Source organism: Rhizopus delemar, genomic scaffold, assembly GCF_000149305.1.
Source record: "Rhizopus delemar RA 99-880 supercont3.4 genomic scaffold, whole genome shotgun sequence".
Taxonomy (NCBI): Eukaryota; Fungi; Mucoromycota; class Mucoromycetes; order Mucorales; family Rhizopodaceae; genus Rhizopus; species Rhizopus delemar.
Genome location: NW_027137830.1, coordinates 735,621 through 756,168, shown reverse-complemented (window position 1 = coordinate 756,168; position 20,548 = coordinate 735,621). Strand labels below are relative to the sequence as shown.

Genomic DNA, 20,548 nt, shown 5'->3' with positions numbered 1-20,548 from the left:
ATTTTTTTTTTATATCGATTCATCTTGAAGAGTTGAATGGTTTGTAATAAAAAGTTTAAAGAGACACGAGCCGTTGTACAAATAAGGTATAGTTTAAGTTACCGGTGGTTAAAAGTATTAAATATAGCAAATAATGTAAACAAAATAAGCTTGTAATTTATTATAAATAATAAAAAAAAGAGATCAGCAATTATTTCCTATTCATCTTCTTTTCATCTACTTTTTTTTTATCTATTTTCTCTCCATTCCTTTTTTTTTTTTTTCATATAAAAAAGATGCAATCATCTCATGAATGGCCTAAACTCCCATCGATTCAATCTATGCTTGATGGAGTATCTTTAAATGAAGGTGAGTGGTTGAATGGTAAAAAGATGATGAAAATAAACAAAGGAATAGCAGTAAATAGATCAAAAGGACACAGACGTCATGTATCAGAATTAAGCGCTTTTAGACCTTTCGTTGATCGAAAGAATGCGATTGAGACCAGTATGTCTGGACAACTGGAAAAGCTCTCAATTCAACCCATTCCAATAGAACCTAAAATAATGGACGAACAATCCTTATTATATCTTGGACCTCATCTTTCTTCTTATCGTCGCAACTTACATTCTCGTTCCTACTCTGATTATACCCATCCTTATCCAACTAGTACCACACCTTCTGTAAAAAATACTGTCAATCAACACCGTAGGGCTATATCCACCAACTCGCTTGATCTTTTACTTCAACATCATCCCACTCCTCCCCTTCTCTATGGTACTCCTTCTTCCTCTTCTTCTACTGCCACCACAAGTTCTCCACTCAGTCCTCACACTTCTGAAGATGATCACGAAGAAGAGGAAGAAGACGATACGCACAGCGAAGGATCGACGTATTCGGAAATCATGAGATCCACTACCAAAAAAGAGCCTATCCATAAAAAGCCCGGCAGTGATAAAAAGCGTCGGACGCCACCTAGTAAAAAATACCATTGTACGTTCTGTTCCAAAGGATTCTCTCGTCCTTCATCACTCCGCATCCATACTTATTCGCATACGGGCGAAAGACCATTTGAATGTCCCGAAAAGGGCTGTCATCGTAAATTCAGTGTTCAGAGCAACATGAGAAGACATTTACGCGTGCACCGTACGGGTCGTCCGACAAGAAGAAACGGCAGTAGTCTCACACCCGCAGAGAAGGCACAATTGATCAATAAACCTCTGGCAGCCAAACCGACCTATCATTCTTCATAATAAACACGAATCATTTTATTCATTCTCCTTCTCTTGGTCTATTGGCACACACACATTTCATCTCCACCACGATGGCGGTGATAAAACATGTTGTACATCATTTTCGCCAAGCTTATGAGATATTGGCTGAATTAAAAAAAAAATGGGTCATGGGATCATCCCATCTTTATTCTCATTTGAAAACGGCTGTAAAAAAAAAATAAAAAATAAAAAATGCACAAGGACATGTTCAAGTTGTGATATCCAATGTAGCTTCACAGGTCTTTCAATCAATGGATCCATCGTCATGATCAAAGAATCACAGTTGAATACAAAAAATTTTGCTGGATTAGAATGAAACTATGACAACTTTCCAATGTAGCTTCTATTTTTTAGCAAGTTGTTTCCTAAAGCCTTTATGATGAGTTCTGTTTACTTGCAATGTCTTTCAAAGGACACTTTGGTGGCTACTCATGCCAAATCATGAGTAGATTTTGTCCGATCGTCCTCGTACTTTGATAAAAACCGTCCTTTTCGATTGTTAGCTCTGACGGAAAACAAAGGCTTGTGAAATATGTACAACCACATCTCACACGATCAATCGATAGATAACAGGCTTGGCTGTAGCATTTCTCAACACCTCAACTGTCTTTCTTGTTTCTCGAATGGATAAAATTCATGGATCGTTTCCATGTGCAAATACAAGCATTTTTTACTTTGTTTTTTTTAAAAAAAAAAAAAAAAAAAAAAAAAAAGTGTTACACAACAGCAGTAATAAAACTAGATTTCATAAATAACCTACGGAATGCGATGCTTTTAGACAATTGACTGGCTCAGTTGTGCATCATCCAATTTATGCTTGTTTGAAATACATACTAGATGACTTTGATGATATAAAACATATGCCTGCACAGACTTTATGACTTATCAGGATGGCCATGGTTCAAGACACAGATCGGAATAAAAAAAAGAAACAAACATGGATACCTTTATAAACCGATCAGTAAAAGAAAAGGATGGCTGGAAACTTGCGATTGAAGTCGTAAAAAATAAGAGCCATACAGAATCGTAAGGATGCTAATTTTCAAGGGAACAAAAGTGGAGTAAAGTGAGAAGGGTTGTCGGAAACAGGATTCGTAAAGCAAATAAAGGAGCAAGCCGCTGAAATACCACACACACAGCCATGGTGGATCCTAGCTTGTATCTTGGTTATTGTCTGTACCTATGGTTTGCATCTTCTGGTCTATTTAGCACCCTTCATGCAACCTTTGACAAACAATACGCTCTCATCTTGCCACTTTTTTTTTTTTACCATCACTTCACTCTAAACTTGGATTGATGGACGGTGGTCCTTTAAATGCTTGAAAATGAACACTCCAAAATGGAAAACAGAAAATAAGCTCGGAATCAACTGTACAAATGGTGAGATTAAAAGAAGAGGAAGACAGACGTGGATAAGGTGGTGTATGTCTCGTGCTGTATTCCTGTGAGCTAGATTCCAGTGAACAGTCTAGGTCTATCTATAAAAGATGAACAGGGGGTGCCTACAAGAAAACATTCTGTCTTAGGCTTACATGTTGTATACAATCACCTTCTTTTAAAGTGATCTCCAACAGCTCTTGTAAGCACTTTATAGCTAAAAATCGATTGAAGGAAATGCTCCATTGCTTGGAGACTCATTTCTGAAAAGAGTGTACTATCATTCATTAAAATACCCATAGTTTCATTCTCTCCCTCGATCTTTTGCTGTACTGAATGCTTTGAGTCTTTCTCGAATCATTTTTGGGATTCATCATGTCGTATCTAGGCTTATGTAAAGCGTAATAACAAAAAAGAAAGATTGTTATAAAAGCAGGTTAAAAAATGGGATCCTTTTTCTCAAAGATAAAACCTGTTCTAGTTTTGATAGATTTGTATATTGAGTTGCTTGATAGAACGGATTTCTTCATTTTATTATAAATGAACCCAGCAAGATGGTAGAGATAGGGATAGAAAGGTGGCTCGTTTATCCTTGTATGCTAAAGAGTCCAAACACAAACACTTTTCGATCGGTTGCTTCCGAATAAAATGATTGGGGCCCTATTACAATCTTTTTCTTCTTCCCTAACAACCAAAGTACAGATCCTTTACGAATCAAAGTCCATTCATAAAGAAAACCATAATAGACTGCCTTCATGGCGATTTTTTTTTTCATTTAAATAAATCTTAAAAGCAGTATTTCAAAGCTTTTGTTGATTGAAATAGATTAACAAGCATTTTTATTATTATTATTATATATTTTATAATCAGAAAAAGTTACTTTAATTTTATGATTTATTCATAATCAACCTCGGCGATAACCGCACCACTAAAACAATGCCATCATTCGTACTACTTATCGTTCCTTCCACTGGTTCCGAGACATAGTGTCCCTTTACCATCTGCCAGTCAAAACGCAACCTGACGACTGAACCATGCTGTTTTGCCATATTGATCTGTGCTCTAAATGCGGGTATATCTCGTTCACTGATGAACTTAAAAAAGGACTGCCCGATGACTTCAGGGACTGGTAAGGACACTAAATCTTCTATACAGTGAGTAGCGTAGACGATCGGCAGAGCTTCTGCGAATCGGTTGAGGATCAGACAGAACCTTTTCTCAAGAGGTTGCAAGAGTTTGTCTCCTTGCCAGATTTCACTGGTCTCTATGATTCGAATGATGTTTTCCGTTTGTTCGTTCCACGCACCCGCTAACTGAAGTCGACCGGTTGGGTGACAGACAAAGACTTCGTCGACAGTGTTGCGTCTCATTCGGTGCTCAAGCGTGTTTTCATCATAAATGTAATTGCTAGAGATGAGCAAATCATAACAGTAATTGATGACTGATTCTAATGTAACATAGGTACCGTCTTTTCTAAGGAATCTATAGCAAACCATAGAAGCCATTCTTTCCTTTACAATATTGACAGTGTGTGTCTTTAATAAACTTTTCTGATCTTCGGGATGAACAAATTGTGATCCTTGTCGGCCAATGACTTCTTCTGGTTCCCAACCACAACTATCAGTAATTGTATCAGACGCAAAAATAATTTTTGCTGAAGGTGTATTGCAGTAAATGGTGATCCAGCTATTTCTCATTTGATCTCGCTTTCTCTCTCTTTTTCCCTTTTTTTTTTATACTCCTCTTAATTTCTTATATTTTGTACTGAGTGTAAATAAAAAAAAAAAAAAAAAAAGCAAAAAGCAAAAGCCCACTTTATTACTTGTTTGTGCGACAATTGTTACTTTACACATAAAGAGGCAATTGAAAGTTCACATGATATTTCTCATCTCATGTTTTCTGTATTCATTAAAGTTATCTGTCTCCACTGATTTCTATAATAAAGTTCATGAAAATCCTTTTTTTTTTTTGTATTTTATCTCCTCTTTGAGTAAAATTTTGTTCTTTATATTTACTTTTCAATTTAAGGATAAATTGAACCTGTTTCTTGTGCAGTTTTTCTTTGTTTATTTATTTATTATTTCAATACTACGTGTTCAGTCAATTTTAAACATGCTACACATACTTGGACTCTTAAATTTCATTGAGAATCAAATTGGGACTTGAATTCAAGTCGGTTGATTGTGATTGGCATGTCTGTAAAAAGAATGGTAACTAAATAAGGCTATAAACTTTGCCTATTTTTTTTTTTTTTACTCTCGGCATTTTAGTAAAAAAAAAGGGGGAGGGTGAAACAAGAGGAGGGTCAAAAGTTCCCCTTCCGCATGAACACGTACAATCGAATAGATGATGAACTATGAATTATTAATTATCAATTCGCTTTAAGAAGTTTAAATTTCTTTCTAGAAAACTTTTTCTTTGTTGTACAAAAAGAGCATAACGTCATTTCATACTTTGCCTTAATTAACAAGCCCAAAGACATTATAAACAAACGATGTTCCATAACATGAAACTATTTTTAAGGAGAAAAAAAAAAATAGGCTTCAATTTCTTATTATTTCTGATTTTATAAAAAAAAAATAGTCTATTGTGTTGATGAATAAGTTGTGTTTTTAATGAATTGACAGTTTCAAATGAATGGAACAATCCTTAATGTATTTTCATATCCGAAAAAAGCAAATGCGTCCATCTTTTTTCTTTGCTGGGAAAAAGAATGCACAGATTTTTCTAAAAGAGTCAAAAAGAAGAAAGTAAGGGCCGATTGCACAAGATGAGAAAGATAGACAACTTCCTAGAATTGAAAAAGATGCGTTGATGCAACTTTTTAAATCTCTTCCCCCCCCCTTTTTTTTAATAATCATTTATACATGGCACTTTTTTTTTGCATTCTTCAAGACATCTAGAGCCACTCAATTTTTTTTTTTTTTTTTTGGCAAGCTAATTTAAAGTGACATTATTTACAAAATCTTGTTCGCATATCACTCAATACTGAATTGATAAAAAGTAAACCATACTTTTTATTATTTTTGGTACCTGAATAAGGTTTCTCTTTTGCATGAAAAAAAAAAAGAATCATTTTAATCTTTTTCTTTTTATTGCAGACAAGAAAAATGATTGATTTCGTTGTTTCCCCTTTTCTATTCAGTGCCTACTCGATTATAGCCTTTCTATCCATTTATAAAAGGAGTTAATCCAAAACAGTCTTTTTGTAATGAAAGAATGTTTTTGTTTAAAAAAAAGCCTAGTTGTAAAGTAGATGTTATACATCATTTGATTCAAAAATAGAAAGAATGCTTTTTCTTGTCTTTTATAATCCTCTAAGCAGATTAAATAATATGTTGACACTAAATCATCAATACGATCATATAACTAATCATATTGAATGTATGTCAGAGTCGGATTGAATAATAATGCATCAATCATACAAAATAAAAAAACTTTGTCTGTGTATTTTTTAAGTTTTTTTTTTTTTTTTTTTTTTTTTTTAAAAAAAAGTCTAAATCTCACATCTGTATTGAATTGAAAAGAATCCTCTGTTTCTTGAATGGTACATGTCATCTCCCTAAAACAACTTTTTCTAAAATAAGGCAACAAAACGACCATTTTTAATACTTTAATCAAACTATACAGAGACATCCAATAAATATAATATTTTTAGACAAAAAGATTTAAATGAATAAATAAAAAAAAAAAAACTTTATGTAAATGCTTTCGCAGGTATCAATTCTATTCTGTTTTGTTTTTGTGTGAGTGATTTTTTTACTGATCCAAGTCGAACCTTGGCGCTAATCTGATGACCATGACGACTCCATCATCAGTAGAACTTGCAATGGCCTCTAACGATTCATATCTTTGTTGTTCATAATCCACTAACCAATCAAACCTTAATCGAATCACCAAATCATTTTCTATTGTTAGGTCGAGTTGTGTCTGCAGCGCAGGTATATCTCGTTCTCGAATAAACTCAAACACAGATCGCCCAATGGCATACGAGGAAGGTACGCCTGTCAGATCCTCAATGATTTTCGATGTAAATACAATCGTCAGGGCATCTGTGAACCGGTTGAGAATCAAACAGAATCTCTTTTCGATCGGGTTACTATAAACGAGATCTGCCCAATGTTGACCATCTTCCATCTTCATCTTCATCCTCTCTTGCTTGTCATTCCAAGCACCTGTAAGTTGAAGAGCGCCTTCAGGTTGGCAAATAAAGACCTCATCAACAGAGTTCACTCTCATTTTATGTTCAAACGAATCTTGACCTGACACAAAATTCGTTGTCACCAGCACATCATAACAAAAGCTGACAATTGTGTCCATGGGAACCCAAGATCCGTTTTTATGCAAAAATCTATAGGACACCATGCTCGACATTTTCTGATTGGCAACATTCGAAAAGTGAAATCTTCTTAATGCTTTGTGATCTTCAGGATGGTACATTTCATAACATGCTCTTCCAACTAATTCCTCTGGCTCCCAGCCACAACACTCTGTTACACTATCAGAAAAATAAAGAAATTCAGCTGAAGAAGTGTTGTCAAAGATTGTAATGAAATTATTTTTCTTCATTTTTTTTTTTAAAAGAAACCAAATAAAATAAAATCAGGAAAAAAAAAAAAAGAAAAGACGGTAATCAATTCAGATTATAATCTCCTATTATTATTATTTTTCATTTTACCGAGTTTGTGTGTATGCATATTCGTATTTTTTTTTGAAACACAATTAAGCCAAATAAGGAAACTAGTACCGCTGTTGTGGTTACAGGTATTTAAATTCCGAATTTCTATTTTTTTTCTACTTGTCAATTTAAACCTATTTGAGTTATTACAATGATTGTATTCATTGTTACACGAGTATAACATTCCCCTTGTAAACTACAATTTAAAAATATCTAAACTGTAAATAAAAAGTATTTTAGAAAGTTTCAAGCGGATTTTTCGTTTTAGAATATAGAAAAGAACCCTTCAATTTTAAAATCTTCGTGTCACAATAGAGTCAGACAAGATGACGATTGCCTCTTTCAATGAAATAGAAGCAAATGGAACATTCAACCAACAAAACATGCATGTGGGTTGAACTTCAAAGATGACTTTCTGGATAATGACTAGAAAAGAATAGTATAAAAAAAATGTTGAGTAAAAAAAAAAAAAAGAGAGCGAACGCGTTTCGGCTCAACACACTTTTAGATGATTTCGGATGCGAATACAGATAACATAAAAGAAGACAGGTGATACTTTCTGTGACATGTACATTACGTTGTTTAGTATAAACGTTCCAGAAAGATGAGGGGCAGAATAGTAAAAGAGGACCGACCAAAAAGTGTTTGCAGAAAATCTTTATTTGATGACTAAAAAAAAAAGGAGTAGGGGCAGAAAAAGATTCGAGACAAAACAACTCGACTTATTAAGGTTATATTCAACATGTTAACTTTAATACCTGAAAAATGGGTTAAAAATGTATTACTTTTGATAAATGCCCATTTAAATCATCTTGTCGTTCATAAGATAATCTCTTATATTCTGATCAGCCTAAGAAAAACAGGCTTATTAATCTGGATCTTTTTTTTAATGACAAAGTGTACTCGTGTTATTGACATTATAAAAAAAAAAAGAGCTAAAAAATATTTAGTTTACCCATACACTTCTAATTATTGGTCCTTTTACAATCAAGAACAAAAAGGAGATATCTCACACAACTTGACTGATAAAAACGTTACGTTTTTGCAAAATAAAAGGAGACACTTCATACAATATTTAATATGTGAATATGAACATGACTCTACCAATCAGATATAGACAGAATATCGATTTGAAAAAAAAAAGATGTAAAAAAGGAGCAAAAAATCATTTTGAAAGGTATAAACATTAAACATATCGCTTTTGTCTTAAAAGGCTCCACCTTTTATTTAAACAACACACAGCAAGTATAATCATACAAATCTAGACTCATACTGTTTCTTGATTTTAACTATTTTGATCACAATGAGTTTTCATTTGAATGAGTATAACGACATAGTCTTAACATATGTTTGATTCAAGAAGAAAAAACCACAGCAAACCAAAAAAAAAAGAATTTAAACTTATATTTAACTCTAACATGTACATGTGAATGATCGGCTTGGCTAATACGTACCTTTTATACTTAGAAATGCGTTCAGAATCTTTTTTGGCATCTTATCAAAGCAAATAGATTATACGGTGCCTGTAGGATGATGCTCACTGATCAATATTGCTTCTGGCTTCAATTACTTCAAATTTGGATTTATTCTTGAATAGATTGTAATGTTTTAAATTACACGTATAGAATAAAAGGTTATTTTAGGCAGACTTGCTGGATTCAATCAAAGTTCAAGTCATTCTATTCATCGGATTTTACAAAACAAGCCACGTATAAGGTATTTGACTGTTCAACGTGGGAAAAAGAGTAAATCAAATAGTAAAGGTCATCGATGCGATAGCTCTAAATTAAAACCCTCTATTCTGCTTTTCTCTGTAAAGCACATTTCAAACTGATAAACCAGCATCTCATTGGATCCAAAAATTCCATCGAACCCTTATTTTGTGTATCTCCCATTCGCTATGTCAATATTTCAAAGCAAAGAATTTTTTTTAAACTTTTTTAAAGCTGCAAAGGATCGTGAAAAGTATCTTTGAATAATTCAAGTTAGAAAAAGACAACTTGTTCCTTGTTTGCCTTTGACACTTCTTTGCATAAGCACTATTCACAAAATTCAAAGTCCTCTATCTTTTGTTTAAAGGAAGAAAGGGGGCTTAAAATTTAAAAATGAGCTTACATTCTTATTCTCTCGGCAGAGTCTCCTTTTATCTTTTAAATCAGTACAGCAAAGGGTGTTACAAGTTCAATTTGTTTCAAGCAACTCGGGTACAGAAAAAGAATGCTGCCTCCATCTGTTTGTGTAACAAACATTGAAAAAAAAAAGAGATCCACTCCAATTAGTTGTATAAAAAAGCAATGATGGAATTATTATTCGTACAACTACTGTTAGTTTGCGCTCATGGATGGAAATAAAAAACATGTACTTTTTTTTTAAATTATTTATATTTGTTGTTGTTCATTTCCGGTCTACGGATGATTTAGATTTTTTGTGCTATTTTAAGACTTGCAAAAAAGGTAAAACCTCTAATTTTTGTCAAGTTGCCCATGTTTAATTGTTTTTTTTTTTAGACAAGAAAACAGTAGCTTAAAATCAATACACATGCCTTTTCTCACAGTCGAGCTGAAATTATACAAATGTCGACTGGTAAAAGATATTTTTTGAATTTTTCGTGCCGTTGTTTACCTCGCAATTGTTTGCTCACATATTTGTAACAAATAATTGTTGAACAGTTATAAATCCCGTCGGATTGCGGACATTGAATTACATGTACCCGTGGTGCACATCATAACTCAGGAACGGATTTTTCCATTTACGCAAATTATTCAATTCATCCGTTATCCATTATTTATTTTAGCTCCTGTTGTTTTATTAATTTTTAAATACAATGAGGCAGTGTCGTTGATTTGGTAGCCTTCCATTAACAAATTTACAGATTATCAGAGAAACAAGCTGTTTAAAGTACCATTTGAATTATGAAATGGCTAGATGAATCCTTTAAAATCTCTTTATTGTTTATATATCAAAGGTAAAGATAAATTCTCATACAGATGCAACCGATATAGAACCGTGATCAGACCAAAAAGCAGCACCTCTGACATTTTTTTTGTCAACTTTAAAGGAAAGCGAAATGCTGACTACTACATCAATGCTTTCGCCAAGCAACGACATTTGTCAAGAAAACAGTTTATAGTATCAATTCCGTCCTATTCTTGCTACAAGTAACCCCTCTACCGATTATTATGGAGTGGCCGCCCACTATTATCTACGAACTGCGCAACTAGCTACAAAAAAAAATGGCACTAGGAAATGATGATAAACAGCAAGCCAACAAGCAGAGTTCTGTGATATCACAAGCAAATTTTTTGCTTTTGACAAGCGAGTATGACCAGAAATTATAAGGATTTCACTAAAAAGCTTTTTGCAATTTTCCTATATCACATTTCAGCGAAAATAACACCTTGTTTTGTAAAAGTGCACAGATAGTTGGAACTGGGTCAAATGAAGATCGCAATCTCGATACAGAACATTGTATGAGCCAATGAAAATTAGGGAAATTTGAAGTTTCGAATACTTACTGCATAGAGTATTCCCTCAAAAATTTATCATCCAATTGAAGACTTGCCACTAAACTAAATTTAAGAAGTGGATGATTGATTCGAGCACCATCAATAAAAATATGAATGACACAAGACCATGTTGGATTCCTTCCCTACGTACTATTTTCGAAAATGTATAAAAAGTGGAGATTGTTCAGCACTTAGACTCAGGAAAAAGATCAATGATGAAGCCCAAGAAATGGAGAGCGCTAGAAACCATGTTATGCAGCAGACATGATGTGTTACATCAAATCTTTGGCCTTTCAAAATATCAAGACCAGCATAAAAAAAAAGATTAACAATGCAATGCATTCAAGCCGAATTGTAGTTACCTATGAATGAGAAGTATAAAGTAGCCAACCAGAAGTTTGCAAAAAAAAAAAAAAAAAAAAAAAAAAAAAAAAAAAAAAAAAAATTCAAGCAAAGATTAAGTTGCCAATGACTGAAAAAAGTGCTGTCTGATGGTATAAATTCGGTTTTGAAAAGTAAGAAGAAATGGCGCTTGATGGGTTGTGTTAATTTGACAGTTAAGAAGAGAAAGCTGTATTTGACTATACAAGATGATATTGTTTACGACAAGAGTATGGCTTTTCATAATCAATTCTACAGTCTTATTTAGCCGAGCTTTCCGTAAAAAGATCGACAAGTTCATCTTGATGAAAGGTTACGCGTCAGTATACATGAAAATTCTAGCAGTAATATAAAGGGTAGAGCATAAAACACAGAACGAAATGACTCGCACAATTTTCAGATTTGAATCCAATAGGAAAAAGTCTGAAGACAAAAGGAAAATAGAATTTAGAAAGAATGAGAGAATTTAAAACTTGAGAGAGCCTGCATGTGTATAACATAGTTCTGGAGCTATATTGGTACCGATCATAGCATCGGCTTACCTGTCTTGATCCTTGTGTTAACTGGTAGGAATAAAAAGACTTTAAAATTCAACGAGACTGAAAAAGTTATATTTTATTTAATATTGTAATATCTGGTATTTATATTCTTTTCATGGAGGCTTAATTAATTATAACTGCAGATCTATCGTGAATAAACTTTAATGTAAAAATCTGTTCCAGGTTATGCAAGTGGGCTGGTTTATAATTATTTCTTAAGTAGATTTGTTTTTATGTCGCATTGCATCCGGAGTTATATTAAAAACTTGCATTGAGTTAAAGGAGTGGAATTAGTTATGACCGAATAATAGAGAAAAGACTGTAATAAATCTTTGTAAAGCATTCACTACTCTGATTTCTTATAAATTGAATATGAATCATGTTTAAAGTATGTTGAGATACGACAATCCTAGCTCCAAAGAATAAAGATGGCCTCTTTGGCAGCTTGGGCTTATTTTATTAAGCGTTTCTACAGTAATTCTGATATATATGAGTTCTTTAATACTGCATACCTCGTTTTTTATATATTGTGTATAATAAATGCTTTACTCAAAAAAACAAGACATGTCCTTAGTTTTCATAACTTTGTCAATTTTCATTAGTTCAACATGGAGGTATACTTTGAGCAAGTAATAAAGCTTCTTTGAAAGAAATTTAAAGCAAATATTGAGTGCATAAAACTATCGAAGCCAAAAAAGCCCTTTATGCAGACACAGTACTTTAATAGTTTTATTTCAACACTTGAGAGATTTTAACCTTCAAGATTTTGCTTTGGCCACTGATAACTTTCATGTTCAAGTCTTTCGACGCCATACTTCTTTACGAATTCATCTAGTTTTTCAGGACCTCGAGAACCATAGGGATACGGCTCGGGCTTAATCTTGTCAGTTTCGATTTGGTGTAATAAAGAGGTAAATATATTCCAAGCAGCGATCAATTCATCATCTCTTACAAAGTCGGAGTGATCGCCACGCATGACGTCCAACAGTAAGGTTTCATAGGCTGCAGGTATTTTCAAGTTGTCATAGCGCGACTGATAGGTCAGGTCAAGTTCGGTAATCATACTGTCCACAGAGAACCCAGGGACCTTGTTGTTAAACTTTACATAGATGGCCTCACCAGGTTGGATACGAAAGACGAGTTCATTTCGGGGTACGTTCTGGTACAGTCCTCCGGGAGCCTGCTTAAATTGGATACGAATCTCAGCCTTGCTGTTATTTAGAGCCTTTCCATTCTTGAGAATAAATGGTACACCATCCCAACGTTCATTCTCGATCCACAAAACAAGAGAGGCAAAGGTGGCCGTCAGACTATCATCGTGGACTGTTTCATCCTCAGTATATCCAGGCTTGTCTCCGTTTTTTACGTATTGGCCAAGCAAGCAATCTTCCAACTCTATAGGCTTGACGCATCTCAAGAGTTTCACCTTCTCGTCTCGGATAGCTTCAGAGTCATGTCGAATAGGTCTTTCCATAGCGATAAGAGAAAATAACTGAAGAAGGTCTATTACAAACAGTAATTTTAGTTGATACTGATTCAATATTTTTTGTTATTCAGTCAAGTTTATCAGCTTACGGTTTTGAAGGACATCACGGATCACACCAAATTCATCAAAGTAACCACCCCGACCTTCGCAACCAAAAGGCTCCTTGAGCGTGATTTGAACTGAATGAATACATTTGTTATTCCAAATAGGACGAAAGATCGTATTTGAAAATCGAACATTCATAATATTCTTTGCTAGCTCTTTACCGAGATAGTGGTCAATACGATAAACCTGTGAAAAGAAAGCTTTAGGGTGTCTGTATAGGAAATTAAGATGATGTGTTCACACCATTTACCTCTTCCTCTTTAAACAACTTTTTGATTTCATTTACCAATTCAACCGCACTCTCAGTGTCTTTGCCAAAAGGTTTTTCAATCACAATCGCGGTTTTTCCCTCCTTACTCCGTACAAACCGACTCAATCCTTTGGATACCTGAATATAGACGCCTGGAGGCAGCGCCATATAAAATATCCTGTTGGTCTGGTCACCTTTCAGACCACGCTTCTTCTCTGACTCACAGATGTACTTGTCTAGACTCTTGAACGACTCATCTTCATCGTATTTTCCCTTGACATAGTTACACAGTTGGATGAATGCATCAGCTGCCTTTTTATGATCATCCTCTTCGAGCTCAAGGTTAGATGCCACTCGTTTATGAAATTCTTGCTTATCTAAATCAGATCGAGCATAACCCAACACTTCTGTGTTTTTTGGTAAGAATCCGTCTTTGTAAAGAGAGAATATGGCAGGAAATGTCTTTTTCTTGGCTAAATCACCAGAGGCTCCCAGTACGATGATGGTTAAGCCATCTTTTAACCTGTTTGAAACATCTTTCCGAAGTTTTTCAATAGCAGTTCTCTGTGACATGTTTTTTTATAAAGAAAAAAGGACAGAAACATAATTTGGATCTTACAGAATCTCAATACCCTCGTCTAAAAGGGCTTTTTTTTTTTTTTTTTACTTAATGCACAAAAATCATAAGTCTGTCATGCAGAATTTACATTTACCCAAAAGTTTTCCATGAAAAGACTGACAGATCCATTGAAAGTAGGATTATGCGACAATTTTTTTTTTTTGAAATAAAAAAGAATGTTTTTATTCTAAGCTTCCAAAAGACTCAATAAAACTGCTTGTGTTTCTGCAACCTGATATAACGAGAGAGAGAAAAAGTCAGCAAAGAGTAACATCAAAATACTTTTACTTACCTCTAATGCCTGTTTCACTTCCAAATGACGTCTAGCTGATTGAATCCAGTCAGCCGCCAATTTCTTTGGCCAGCCAACGAGTTGATTCAATTGACGAGTGGCATATTCCAAATCATCTCTCTTTAGATAATATTCTGTACGAGCCAAAATAGATTCGACATCATCCCCATCAACCAGTCCAGATTTTTTAAACAGTAACCAAGACATCAGCATGCTGACAATATGCGATCCAAATCCGCCATCTTCTGGCACAAGTGCAACACGGCGAATTTCTTCAGACACTTGTTCAAAGCGTACAGCCAATTCGCTTACAGTGCTGACACCTTCTTCCGCCAAATCTTTGGGAATCACATTTAATACAGTTTGAATGACCTCATCATCCTTAGAATTCTGGTTCAAGGCCTGCAGCTCATCAACAAACGGCTGCTTTTGTTGAGCTAAGAGTGCATCGTGGAAGGCATTCAACGTGATATGGATGACATGGTATTGACGTGACTTGTCAAGTGCTTGAGCATTTTGAAGCGTGTATTTTTCCAAGGCCTTGAAGCGTTGAGAGACCTGATCTAATTGAGCTAAACGACCCGCTCTTTCCTGTTCGACGAGCATCTTCACCTCCTTTACAAAGCGGCGTTGTAATTCGTTGGCTTGCTCCGTCAAGGCATCCATGCGTGCTTTTTCCAAACGCTCCTGTTGAGCAACGAGATCGTCGGCTAATTGTTGAGCAAATGAGGTTTTCATCTCAGCGCGTGTTTGTTCAAACTGGTTCTTTAACTGGGCTTCGCGTGCGACGATATCTGAAGCAGCTTGAGCGTGAGCGGATTCAATCGTTTTCAACGCATCTACTCGGAATGCTTCAAGACTACCTTCAATCTTGTCTCCCTTTGCCTTGAGATCGTTGAGAGATTTCAATAAGGCAGCTTGCTCACTGTCGATGGTCAAGAAACGCTCGTTTAATGCTTCAACCTTTGTCTCTGCTTCCTTGATGATCTCTCTTCCTAAACCAGATAAACCCGACTGGTTCAAAATGGAAGCTAATTCAACCACAATCTGAGAAAGTTCGCGTACGACCGTATTGTCAGATGAGATGGACTTGACTTCGATAGGCACTGGTCTCTCTACAACAACTGGCTGTTGCTGGTGATCGCTGGTCATTTTTACCGAAGTCATCGTGTCGGTCGGCGTACTTAGGTTTTCAACGACTTTCTCGGCCGGGATCAACTCTTCCTTCTTTTGTCCAGTCAAGGTATGATAGACATTCGTAGCATATTCATTGGTTGTGTCTTGAATCTTGCTGCTGTATTCTTTAGCTGTGTTGACAAGATCCTCAGCTTGCTTTTTCCAATCGGTTGCTTGCTCAACGTATCTGTCAAGGTCATAATTCTTGTAAACGTCCTCTGCAAATTGTACTGTTGTTTTGGCGCCAGGAACATAGCCTGTGAACAACTCGTGAAAGGCCTTATCATGCATTGCATAGTATGTTGCTCCACCGTAGCCGGCACCTAATAAGAATGTCACACCGAGGAATTTTTTGACAATGGATCCTGATTTTTGCTTTGATTCTTCACTTGTCACTGTACTCTCACAGCGCTACATTGTTTATCATTATTTTGGGAAAGGCTTAAAGAAGAGATTTAATTATACCTTGAATACAGTAGTGCTTAATGATGGTTTGTTTAATAAATTCGTACGAATGGCTCCATTGTATACTTTCGAGGCTCTCAACATGCTGTAAAATCTATTTTATATTATTTATTATTTTTGATTAAAAAAGTTTTTTTTTTACCGCTTTCAAATAAATTTGGGAAATAGCGAATAAAAACAATGAAGTTTAGGAGAGATAGAATGAGTGTTTGCTGTGAGGAAGATAGCTATCGAAGGTTGAATGTATCAACTGAAAGATTTTTTTTTGAAGTCAAGGTGCGTTGCTGCATATTTCAATGACCGCTCGCTTGATGAGTGACGTGGATGGCACTTCCATTGGGTCAATGGTCCTCTCAATGATCTTGTACTTCGCTTTTTTGATAAAGTCAAGACGAGTGTATCTTAGAGTAATAGAAAGTGATCTAAGTTATTTGAAGGGTGAATCAAGCAAAACTTGCTCTTTTCTTTTCAGGGCTCTATATAGGGCTCAGTTTGCTTTATTGGCTGCTCCTGAGCTGGCTTTATGCATATTTATTTTATTTTATTTCATTCATGCAAATCATGAGAAACGATTCATAAAGAAGAATATTTTAATAAAAGCGAAATAGTTTTTAATATACAAAGAAATTAAAAGGTTTACACAAAAATACATGGTATATAAAATGCAAATAGAAGCTAATCCTCTGCTGTCCAACCCCAGGAAACAACAAAACTTAAAGCCAAGATAGCAACTGATATCTTGAACAAGAATGAATATTCTTCTAATTCAGGTTGCAAGATAATGCCAGCCATCAAAGCTCCTATAGCAGGCCCAAGACTACTAAACAAGAAGGAAACTCGAGCGCGCTCTTTCATTCGTTCATATTGATTCCAAATAACAACATGTATTTGGTCTACTCCAGCTGACCAAATCAATTGGAATGCAACGGCTAAGAAGAAAAAAAGCGTTAGTGAAATGATGTATAGTTTTCGAATGTTACCTTGTAGTACTTGTAATACGATTAAAGTAGTAAAAGTGATTCTATGGCCTGCTTTAAGATTTGGATAAATGATGCAGCACAAAATGAGGCTAATGTGTGTCAGGGTAGTAATCAAAGTTAAATTCAACTTGTGAATATACCACTACTCACGCACACATTTATAACAAAAAGTTAAAATTATTTTTGTTTTTCTGTATACAATCCTTCTTACCTTTTCAATAATAAAATGCACCACCATTTCACTTGCGATATGAGCAATGATCAAGAAAGAGATGTCCATAATAGAGAAATCAAGTATGGAATAAACATAGATGAAAAGAAAGGTGTTCAACAAGGCCTTTGTTATGCCTAGGGCTAATAATGTAATGTCAAGTGTTGTCATCTTCCAATTTTTTATTTTCATTAATTGAGGGTTATTTTGCTGTTGTTGTTGATTGTAATAATAATAATTTCTAGGAAAGAGTTCTTCATCTGTTTCTTCATCGTCCCGCTTTGAAAGTAAGGCAATCAATGGATCTGTGACTGAAGGCAAGGGGAGTAAGGCCAAAGCGTAAACATGAACTGTGGATGGTTCCTGATTTTCATCCACCACTTGTTCCTCTGTGTATCGAGAATAGTAGTGATGTAATTCTTCATTCGCTACTGTTCTTCTACTATAAAATGAAGGCGCATTGCTATCATAACTGGAAACATGCCTCAGGGAATCTTCTGCTGTCAGCATTCTATCCAATTGACTCGCATCTTCTTCTGATATGTGTGATAGTTGTTCACCAAATATACTGTATGGTTTGTAGGTAGGATAATAAAGGCTGTTTTGATCTACTGCTAGACTGAGTGAATTCTTTAATAAAAGAGGTGCCTGATCATCACTGATATTCAACTGATTTGCACCTGCTGGTTTCACTGCATCACTGTTTAATAAAGCAATGATAGATAAAGAGAACATGCCAGTGATCCAGAAAACGAGCAAGATTAAGCCGAGGTGATTCTCATTTGTTATGTTTATCAATAAGCCAATAAAAGCTGTCGACGAGATACATGTCATGTCTTTCCAACGTAAATAAGATCCTATGGACAGTATTTATGTTTATTGTATCACTAAACGATCTTATTGTTTTTCTTTTTGTTTTTACCATAAAATAATACTCTATAATCACCTAGTATTTTGATGATAGCACTGTGGATCAAAATATCCAAGGGTTGATAGAACAAACCATTGAATAGAGAACAAAAGCCAAGTAGAACCCACGTCCAAGTTAAACAGGGTTTGATGAGCGTGAATAATATAATAAAAGAGAATGAGGATAGCAAAGCAAGGGCTGTAATCATCCTTCCATATAAATATGGTTGAAGGTTCACCATCGCCGACCAAATTCCAGAAATCGATCTGAAAAGATAAATAATAGATAGAAAGGTTGATATTGTGATTGTATCTGATTTCAAGTCATGATACAAGTAAAAGGGTATAAATGGGTCTAAACATAATGTAATTGAATAAGCTATCGTTATCAACCTTGGCCAATAAAGCATTTTTATTTTTTATTCTTATTAAAAAGAAAAAAAAAAAAAAAAAAAAAAAAAAAAAAAAAAAAAAGGAAAAAAAAAAAATGCATGTAATCAAGTACGCCACTTGCCACAAACTTTTTTTAAATGGAAAAGTGACGTTTTATTTATTTCCCTTTTGTTCGTTTACCCTTACACACAAAGTTATATCACCTTTTCCCTTCTTTTTTCTCCTTTCTTTTGTTTTATCACCTTTACAGAATTCCCCGAGTTATTTACTGTTTGAAATTGTGATTAGCCGACTGTGACTTTATTCATCTTGCTTAAATAAATTAATCGACCAGCAAGCGTAAATAGTTTATTGATTTTGTAAGTCAATTTGCTATTTTAAAATAAGCTGTTATGTGGGACGTTTATGGGTCCATTAAAACAACAAAAGTTATGAATATATTTATAGTATATAAATCACAGGGAATGCATCACCTTATACTCCGCCCTATTTAGTATTCTATTGTTGTTGTTGTTTGTTTGTTGTTTGTTGGTTTTTTTTTTTTTTTTTTTTTTTTTCATATAAATTTTCACGAAAACCTATTGATTAGAGCCTTATTTCCGTGTAATATAGGCTAATTATCTAAAAAAAAACTTGAAAATTCAGTTGCTGATGTCATTTCTGACTTTTTATAGAATACAAGCTTATTTCTTTCCTTAAATGTCGTCTGAGAATACTCAAAATTCCCTTATTGTATAAGTCAAAGGGATGACTATATAACACTACATGTTGTATAGTCATCACTACACATGAATAACTTTAGTCATTTAAATGATATAGCTTCGGTTCCCAATGATCAATTTCATAAAATAAGACGTACAAGCGAGACATTATCTCGGCAAGTAAAATAATGAGGAGGGAGAAGAAATAAGGGGATGTAAGAATTGATTGATTAGATAAATAAAAAGAAGGTCACAAGTTGTAGTGAGCGGTATGCTTTTAATGGTGATTCACACAGTTGAATGGAGTAAACACTTTTTTAACGAGCACCTTCACCTACAGAGGGTCCTCATCAAATGTTTAACGTCAGTGAGTACGCCAAATAAGAGGTAGTAAGGACAGGGTACAAGGAGAGGAGTTTCACTGAGAGGTTCACGAATGCTGTAGGCCAAAAAAAATGTTGTGAACGTTTGCTGGCTGGAACTCAATATAAGAAGCAAGCTGGGATAATACTGCATTCCAGATAGGTTCGTTTGTGTGGGGCATTCGAACAACATATGCTGGAGGCCTTCACAAAGGGAATGAAAGAAGGCGCAAGTATCAGAAATACCGGTGTTAAAAAGTACCACGATATCTTAACAATAGAAAACCTTGTGACATAGGGAATAGGCTTCAGTAATCATTTTTAAGGACCAAAATTGTTGCCATTGGGTTAGTGACATAGTGGGGAGAGAGCACAGTAGAAGACTTGCTAATTGATCATAATGGTAGATATTAGGGTGGAAGGAAGTCTGTTGAACTGAGCGAGTGAACCAGGACATGAAAAGAGAGTCATCCACCGAACAGGCTTCAGAACTCTCGCTGAGGATCAACGACCAAGTTAGATCATTCAAGGAGACTTTGCGGATCTAAAGAGCAAGTACCAACCAAGAAGAAGATCGAGAAAACTGAAGAGAATCAGGAGAAATTAGAGGATGAATGCAACGTCGAGTTGAATCATAAGTGAAGAAATGCTTGGTAAAGAGTTTAGATCGACACTTGCTGCTCAATCATTGATACGGAGGAATGCGCGTAGTGAATCAAGAATTGATAGATACGTTGCCATTGGATTACATTATACAAATTCCAAATCAGCCAGTAGAAGTGACTCAGTAATAACATGTAAAGTAGGAACGAAAGAACCGTAATGAGGGACAGGACATGGCTAATAGAGTCGGTGCTCAAGGAAT

The 20,548-nt window shown here is 34.9% G+C and overlaps 5 protein-coding genes across 5 annotated transcripts; 1 reads left to right on the top strand and 4 right to left on the bottom strand.

The window, feature by feature from the left end:
• Positions 1 to 545: 545 nt before the first annotated feature.
• RO3G_05801 (uncharacterized protein) lies at positions 546 to 1,232 on the top strand (the record flags this gene model as incomplete). Its single annotated transcript, XM_067660391.1, has 1 exon — positions 546 to 1,232. The coding sequence occupies one exon, from the start codon at positions 546 to 548 to the stop codon at positions 1,230 to 1,232; it is 687 nt and encodes a 228-aa protein (XP_067516492.1).
• Positions 1,233 to 3,534: 2,302 nt separating this feature from the next.
• RO3G_05800 (uncharacterized protein) lies at positions 3,535 to 4,327 on the bottom strand (the record flags this gene model as incomplete). The annotated part of the gene is made up of 2 exons (XM_067660390.1): positions 3,535 to 3,558; positions 3,629 to 4,327. 2 exons carry the CDS (start codon positions 4,325 to 4,327, stop codon positions 3,535 to 3,537), a joined length of 723 nt encoding a protein of 240 aa, XP_067516491.1.
• Positions 4,328 to 6,389: 2,062 nt separating this feature from the next.
• RO3G_05799 (uncharacterized protein) lies at positions 6,390 to 6,869 on the bottom strand (the record flags this gene model as incomplete). The annotated part of the gene is made up of 2 exons (XM_067660389.1): positions 6,390 to 6,538; positions 6,731 to 6,869. The coding sequence occupies 2 exons, from the start codon at positions 6,867 to 6,869 to the stop codon at positions 6,390 to 6,392; spliced, it is 288 nt and encodes a 95-aa protein (XP_067516490.1).
• A 5,616-nt stretch (positions 6,870 to 12,485) lies between these two features.
• Positions 12,486 to 16,211, bottom strand: RO3G_05798 (uncharacterized protein; the record flags this gene model as incomplete). Its single annotated transcript, XM_067660388.1, has 6 exons — positions 12,486 to 13,237; positions 13,310 to 13,511; positions 13,576 to 14,111; positions 14,289 to 14,310; positions 14,487 to 16,073; positions 16,128 to 16,211. 6 exons carry the CDS (start codon positions 16,209 to 16,211, stop codon positions 12,486 to 12,488), a joined length of 3,183 nt encoding a protein of 1,060 aa, XP_067516489.1.
• A 591-nt stretch (positions 16,212 to 16,802) lies between these two features.
• RO3G_05797 (uncharacterized protein) lies at positions 16,803 to 18,053 on the bottom strand (the record flags this gene model as incomplete). Its single annotated transcript, XM_067660387.1, has 3 exons — positions 16,803 to 17,056; positions 17,108 to 17,249; positions 17,319 to 18,053. 3 exons carry the CDS (start codon positions 18,051 to 18,053, stop codon positions 16,803 to 16,805), a joined length of 1,131 nt encoding a protein of 376 aa, XP_067516488.1.
• Positions 18,054 to 20,548: the final 2,495 nt, after the last annotated feature.